The sequence below is a fragment of the Nanorana parkeri genome, unplaced genomic scaffold (assembly GCF_000935625.1).
Source record: "Nanorana parkeri isolate BGI_ZX_2015 unplaced genomic scaffold, ASM93562v1 scaffold1854, whole genome shotgun sequence".
Classification (NCBI taxonomy): Eukaryota; Metazoa; Chordata; class Amphibia; order Anura; family Dicroglossidae; genus Nanorana; species Nanorana parkeri.
Window position 1 is genome coordinate 237,472 of NW_017308122.1, and position 7,386 is coordinate 244,857.

The 7,386-nt window shown below is 46.5% G+C and overlaps 1 protein-coding gene across 1 annotated transcript in view; it reads right to left on the reverse strand.

Annotated features, from left to right (window-relative positions):
- Positions 1 to 7,386, reverse strand: part of KPNA7 (karyopherin subunit alpha 7) — a 30,018-nt gene that overhangs the window by 14,391 nt on the left and 8,241 nt on the right. The window contains exons 5-7 of the mRNA XM_018571853.1: positions 6,586 to 6,668; positions 4,357 to 4,620; positions 3,951 to 4,184 (exon numbers count right to left, since the gene is read on the reverse strand). Of these exons, the coding sequence (XP_018427355.1) occupies positions 3,951 to 4,184; positions 4,357 to 4,620; positions 6,586 to 6,668 (581 nt within the window). The remainder of the gene's footprint in view (positions 1 to 3,950; positions 4,185 to 4,356; positions 4,621 to 6,585; positions 6,669 to 7,386) is intronic.

Genomic DNA, 7,386 nt, shown 5'->3' on the forward strand with positions numbered 1-7,386 from the left:
CCTACTCCTGTGCGTCCCAAAAGGAACCGGCGGGAGCGCCGAAGAGCTCGGAGTCTCTTCAATTTTCAGCGTTTCCCGCACAGCGCGAACCAAGGCCGTGACCAATTCACGCTCCTGGACCATAAGGGTGGTCCCAGACTCGTCGTCACTACCAGACTCCGCCTGAGAGGAGTCCCCCTGGTCGTGCTGCGCGGCCGCAGCAGAAATTTCCCCCTCTTCCTCAGAATCCCCAGAAAGGACCGGTGAGGGGGCCGGCAAAGCGCGCTTCCGTGGGGGGCGCTGCGACAGCGCGCGCTCCATACAGGACACAAAAAACTGTCCATGGTGGAGGAAAAAGCCTCCAAGGATAACATTGCGCCAGCGGACCCCCCCAAAGACCCTGCAGACACCAAGGGAGACTGGGAGAGGGGCGCAGAAGCACAGGCTGCGCAAAGGGGGGGATGTGGGAGAGGTCCCTGAAGAGAGGCCGCAGCCCTCACAGGGCACTGCGGTCAGTTTGTCCCCACAATCCATGTCCCCGGCAAATATATGCCAAACCAGAGCCCCAGGCAAGTAGGGAGACCCCAGCAGACACCGCCCCTAGGCCTTTTGCCGCAGTTGCCACTAGCAACAGACCTGCAGGCAGATGACCCTCCTACATCACCTGAACTCCCAGTGTCCCAGTGCGTCCTCACCCGACGCGTCCCGGCGTGAAAGACCGATCCGGCCGGGTGACGCGCAAGTAAAGGGACCCAGAAGCGGCACACCGGAAGTGACGTCAGGCCGAGGGCGCACGCGCCCACACCAAAGATGGCGGCCTCAGCCTCCGAGAAGGCCGCAAACGAAGCCGGGGGCTCGATTAGCGGCCCCCGCGAACGGAACCGAGCGGCCAGCAGCGCCAGAGGCCAAAAGCCTCCGCCAGCACCAGGACCTCAGACCGACCCCGAAACACTCAGGAGCACCCGCAGGCCGCCCCCTGACGCAGAGGAATGGTTCCTCCACCGGTCCAGATCCGCCATGACCCGACCTGGTGCATCCAGGTAAGGACCCACAGGGCCACAACACCCCGACGCGAACCCAGAAGGTGACCGAGGGGGGAGGAGGGAGGGCAGGAGCCAAGGAATCCAGGCACGCGCCAGCGGACCCCCCACCCCATACATACCCCAGGAGGATGCGGGCCATCCGCAGACCAGGCACCCCCCTCCATGCCGAACGCAGCGCAGGGGACATCAAAAAAACCACAGGTGCGCTGCGGAAACTGGCGCCCCCGACCGCAGCCGCGGCGCCAGCAGCCTGAGGGAAGTGCTGTGACTGGGCGGCCGAGACCCCCAGTCATATGCACCCCCCTGGGACGAACCCACAGGCGGAGCGGGGCCGTCGCAGCCGACCCACCGCAGCGGGCCTGCATACGCTCGCTGGTCATCCAGAGGAGACTCCAAGGATCCAAGACATCCAGCCTGTCGCCCAGACAACACTTGCTAGAAGAATCCTCTGAAAAAAAATAAATAAATCTGGAAGAAGCAGGTAAGAATACCGAGAAAAAATTCTTAGCTCCTTACTCCTGACGCAATCCAAAAAACTGTAGACTTGTCAGCAGGTGGGGGGTTTGGCCACCGGCAGGGACTGCCCCTAGGCTGTAATTGGTCTTTAGTTTTTGCAGGAGAATTCACCATTAGCTTATGAATGGGGTAAAAAATTCACTTTGCAAAGAACATCCAATCACAAACAAGAAAAACTAAAAACTGTTGCTTGTACATGATTGGATGATTGAAGTCAGCAGATCTTCACCTCATTCACTAAGGTAAGGGAAAAATCCCCCCGCAAAGTGTCAATTCCCTTGCAAAGTGAACAGCCTGTTTGCCTTTATTAAATTAACCCCAGTGATTTGATCTAACCAGACGTTCATCTAATTCATGGAGCAGAATAGCTCCTTTGAGTCTGTTCTTAAAGAATCAGCAGCTCTGTTTTTTTATATAGTGCCAACAATTTACGCAGCACTTTACATAGTTGCACATTTACATCAGTCCCTGCCTTTAAGGAGCTTGCAGTCTATGGTCCTCATCTCACATGCACCCATACAGGGCCAATTTAGACAGGAGCCAATTAACCTTCCAGTTTTGTTCTATGGTTCTGTTCCAGACAAACAAAACTGAGCTAAACTAGTGCCAAGAGTCCAAATAAAATGTTCCATGAGATAAAGCAGGACAGGCAACATGTTTTAGGGGGCTAAAAATTCCCTGAACTTTTATGGACTCATGACCCAGTTAAATTTGTACAGTTTAGACTTATAGTACTATACAGTACCAAAAATGTAAGTGGGTCTTTCTAATGTACAAGTCCATACATGTTTGCACATCTAAGCCCTGTTGAAGGGGGGATTTAAAGGCCCCAAAGTTTGTTGATCATCCAGCTTGATCACATGAATGATCAAAGTTAATTTGGACTCCTTAACCACTGGCTGACCAGGGTGTTAAATCCTTCCTGCCCAGGCCATTTTTCAGCACTGCGGTACTTTGAAATTTATGCTGTACTGAATGCTGTACTGAAATGACAGTTATACATTTTTTGGGGGGACACAGCTTTCTTTTGGTGGTATTATCTCTCTATCGATATATATCTATTAAAATTTTGAAAAGAAAATACCCCACACACACAAAAAAAAACCCCTGTTTCCCCTACGTTATAATAGAAAACATGACCCCATTTCTTGGTCAAATAGAAAAGATGGGGTCACATCGGGTAAATAGACACCAAACATGTCAAGCTTTAAAATTGTGTGCGTCCGCGTCATTGCAAAATACTACCATGCCCAAAATTGGCCATATGCAAAGCATTAAAAGCTTTTACTGATATGTCAGTGATTAATGGCCCTAGAATTATTGCTCACTTCAGCATTTCCCCCACCGCTGCTCTCCTTCTCTCTAAAGGCAGATCTCTCCTCCTAGTAGCCGCTGTGCCAGTGTTCTGTCCTGGGCACTGCAGGGAGGGCTAACTGGCAGCAGAGGGGGCCCGCACAGTGCAGGGTCAAACAAGCAATTGGCTAATTTTATGCAACAGCTGGCAACTGGGTGAGCGAGCAGAAGGGGGGGGGAGGGGGAGAGAAGAAAAACAAAGGGTAAGCATTAGCCATCCACATTTTTATGATGGGCGGATGGCAAGGGGTTAACCACAGTTTGTGTAATTTCCATTGTATTACATTTTTCAGTTTAACATCAGGCCTCAGAACTAAATTATAATTTAAATCCATGCCCCTGTCAAATTTGGCTGGAGTTGGGCTTTAATGTTTGCAAGCCACAAGACCCTTTAGAAACACCATCTTAACCATTGTTCACTGAAAAGTATAGCAACCAGATGGGGGCAACAGGGTTGGTTTTATTTTATTTTTGTTTGTTATTTTTTTAACTTTAATTTTTATTTCTCTCATTATCTTTTACTTATTTTTCATAATTTTCTTTATCATGTTTTTATTTTATAAATTCTTTATGTATCCTATTTTTGTCACTTAACTTTATCGTTGTCACACAGGAGCGAACAAACCTTTTGTGTGATAGCATTTGGAGGTGACCGGTTCTCTGGGGTCAGACACAGAACTGCAGGCTGCATACAAGTGATCTCGGTGGCATCACTGAAATCACTTGTACAAAAACAAGTGGCTTCCCTGCTATACATTTAGCTTTGGTTGCCCGAAGCAGAGCAAAATGTAGGAGAAAAACAAAAAACAAAAACACTGCCCGCCCAACACCCAGAACTGCATGTCCCAGGCGTCGGCCGATAGGAATACCACACCACCGTTGCCCTGAGGCCAGGCCTTGGTGGCCTTGTGGGAAATCCGGCCCAGAGTACAAGAAGATAGCAATACAAGCGATATAACACTCAAAAATCTACACAAGGGAATACAGGTGAATTGCCTGCAGAAAAAAAAACAAACAAAAAAAAACAAAAAACACATACATTTGGTAAAGTCCAGTTACCTTTTTGAGAAGATCGATAAGTGGAGGAAGGAGGCCACAAGTTATGAGTTGCTGAATCTGTGGAGCTGGTCCTGCAGCAATATTACTAAGAGCCCATGCTGCCTCCCTCTGAACACTAGGCTTAGAATGCCGAAGTAGATGAGGCAGGACAGACAGGACTCCTGCATCGATGGCTACCTGGGTCTGCTTGTCAGTTCCTGTGACTATGTTCCCAATAGTACGTAGAGCTGGTGTCTGAGTGTGGAGAAAGAAAAGAGAAACAAAAATATTGTAGTCATGGTAAGAAAGCACAGATGCAACGCTATTTCAGCTAAAAGTTTGCCATTTTGCCAAAAAGTGCCATTTTCGGCCCATCCATAATACTGGCATAAAATGAGTGAAATCATTATGACTAAAGATTACTTACCACTATGTTGAGCTCTTGGCTGTGCATTAGCTGCACTATCTTGTCTACAATTCCAGCTGTCACAACAACATCAATCCTATCATTGGACCCATCTGTGAGATACGACATTGCCCAACATGTATCAGACAAGATTTCTTTGTCCTCATGGTAGAGGAGCTGTGTTAGTAGTGGCAAAATTTGTTTTACAGCCCTAATTGGTGGGTATGGGTTTTTATTGCGACAAAGGTTAGACAAGGTCCAAGTAATATTCCGGAGAAAGCCAATCTGAAAAGATAAAGAAAACCCTGCATAAAAACAAAAACATCTTAGAGGAATGCATTGGTAGAATTTGATGCGAGTCCGCTTATATGTATGATTAACAACATGTCAGGTGTAAAATGCTGTGATTTTGAAACACTTGCAGAGCATTCACTTCCTGTTTTGAAAGGGCAAAATGACTTCAGTTTGCCAAAGCAATGCCTTGTCATCAGCAGAGCATTGCTGGGAAATCTCATCTGTAATCTCACAAGATCTCAGGGAAAGGTATTTTCCGTCCGAGATGTGCATGATCACATGTGCCAGAAATTCAGGAAGTAATAGGATAGCTAGTAATCTGCCCTTAGTAAGCATGACCACTGTCAGAAGACTGGTCAAGAAGAGAAATAAGGTATGCAAAGAATACAAAGAAGGCAATTATCTAGAAGTATATATATATATTTGTAGATGGTCATTACTAAACCTTCCTAAAAGGTGTTTGCCATTTTAAAAAGATATGGGGAAAGATCCACTTTAATGCCTAGTAGTATTTAAATAAATATTCAACTTGCACAAAAGGTTGGGCTGGGTTGGACTAATTTCTTTATTAAGAGTAACGTCAGATGGCACGAGCATGCCTTTATACATTTCTTCATATATTTTGGCAATGTGGGATGATGGGTAGCTATCCTGGCACTTATATGTTTGAAATGCATCAGATGTCTGTCGTATCGCTGATGTACTCACCAATAGAATCGGATTGGCTAAAGTTTGACAATTTAGATTTGTATGCAATATAAAAGCTGTAACTTGCCAATTAGCTCTGAAAAAAAAGCACTGAATTGTCATTTATGCATGTCTATTCGCTCACCTCTAAGGTCGTGTCAGACAAGCAATTCGATCACCAGCAGCACTATCGTCATGAGAGATTTAACTTTAGGCAGTAGCAAATCGGGGTGAGTTTAAAGGAGAACTATGAGGTGAGTGATTTTCACTCACCTCATAGTTCTAGCAGACCTGTGACATACCGGCGTTCGCTCACCTCTCGATCCTGTTACGGCTCTCTGCCGTGACAGGGGACGGGCTTGATTCCCCCCTCCCTGATCCGCCAGCGCTGACTGGCGGAACGGACGGGGGAGGGGGCAGGTACAGCTGGCTCTGCCTCTAGATAGGCAGAGCCAGCTGTCAGTCACGCAGCTGGGCGGATCCCGGCACAATTGTCGGGATCCGCTTCAGCTGTGGCGTCTCAGTATACAGCGAGCTACAGCGAGCTGTATACTGAGCCTAGGGTGACAGGAGGTCGCTAGTTTGTGTCCTCCCGTTACCCTGAGAACTATGGGGAAAAGCCTTAACCCCATAGTTCTCCTTTAACATTTCAGGCAACTACCAAGTATACAATTTTCTATACTGCAAAATTGTAACCAGTGATAGTCTCATCCATCTTGTAGTAGTAAATCACCTGCACTCCATGCAGCGCTTTGACCATGCGAAATAGCTGTTGGTGCTCAAAGTGACGACATAGATGGTGCCGTGCCACAGTCCAATCAATAATGAAAGTCACCAGCACTTGTAATGTGCAAGAAGCATAAGTACTTTTGGCGAGTCACGTGTCCTAGAGCCAACATTCGGGGGCCACGCAGGGTCCCTTCCCCAAGGCAACATAGTAACCCTGCGTGGCCCTGAAATGTTGGCTCGGATGCATAAAAAAAAAAAGTGTTTATGCTTCTTGCACATTACAAGCGAGTACTGGTGAATTCCATCATGGATTCATCTCATCCAACACAATTGTAACGTTCCGTGAGTGCTCAGAAAGCAAAGTTGTTTGGCTGCCAGCAAGATTAGCTGGGGGCTACTAACCAAGTTACTAACTAAAGCATTCAATTTGGCTTTAGTTAGTAATTTGGTAGCCAGACCGACTTGGCATGCTTACTATCTGCTAACACCAACAGCATTAAAAGTATTTAAAAGATTGGAAACATGTAGAAAATTATGTACCGGTGTCTGTGGTGTCACTAAGGATAAGAGTGGTGAAACCACATTGCAGCTGATCAATATGTCTCTGTAGATTGGACCATCACCTGTAAAAGATTATATATTACGATTTAAAGTTTTTCAATGAAGCATTAAGCTGTCAGAATTATACTCCACTATACTCTGCCAGTTCCAGAGATGTTAGGATTTGTAGTTTTACAGCAGTGGATATCTACTCATTGCACCTCACTACTATAGGTAACCTGTGTCATCAATGATCAAGAGGCAGAAAAGCACAACCGCCCCATCTAATACTGGCACTACCCCGATATGCAAACCCAATGAGCGACTGTGATGTCAATGAATTAAAAACTTATGGGACCATTTTTTAGAATATTTATGCCATTAGATATACTAGCAGCTTTCTCAACAGGGCTGACTATTTTGACATTATAGGAAAATTGCTTCTACTAAGTGAAGTCAAGATTGTTAACAAACTTTCTACGTTCACACATTGCAGTCGATGCTATCAAGATCTTGACCACTTTCCTTCGCTGTTTGAAACCAAAACAGTCTAACCATAGCCATCAGCCCATTGAGCATTAGAGAACAGTACAAATAAATGCATCTTTAAAGGGTTTCTTACCCACATTTAATTTTAACATGCCAAACAGTCTTCCAAGAGTACATCAGGCACAGATTAAGCTTTCTTGCTGATAGCCTTAAACACAGAGGGGGGTATGGACCTTTAAAAGCAAGGGGTACACAGGCCCAACTGCCCCATGATCAGCAAAGGGGGGGGGGGGGGGGGGGGCCCGGGGGGGG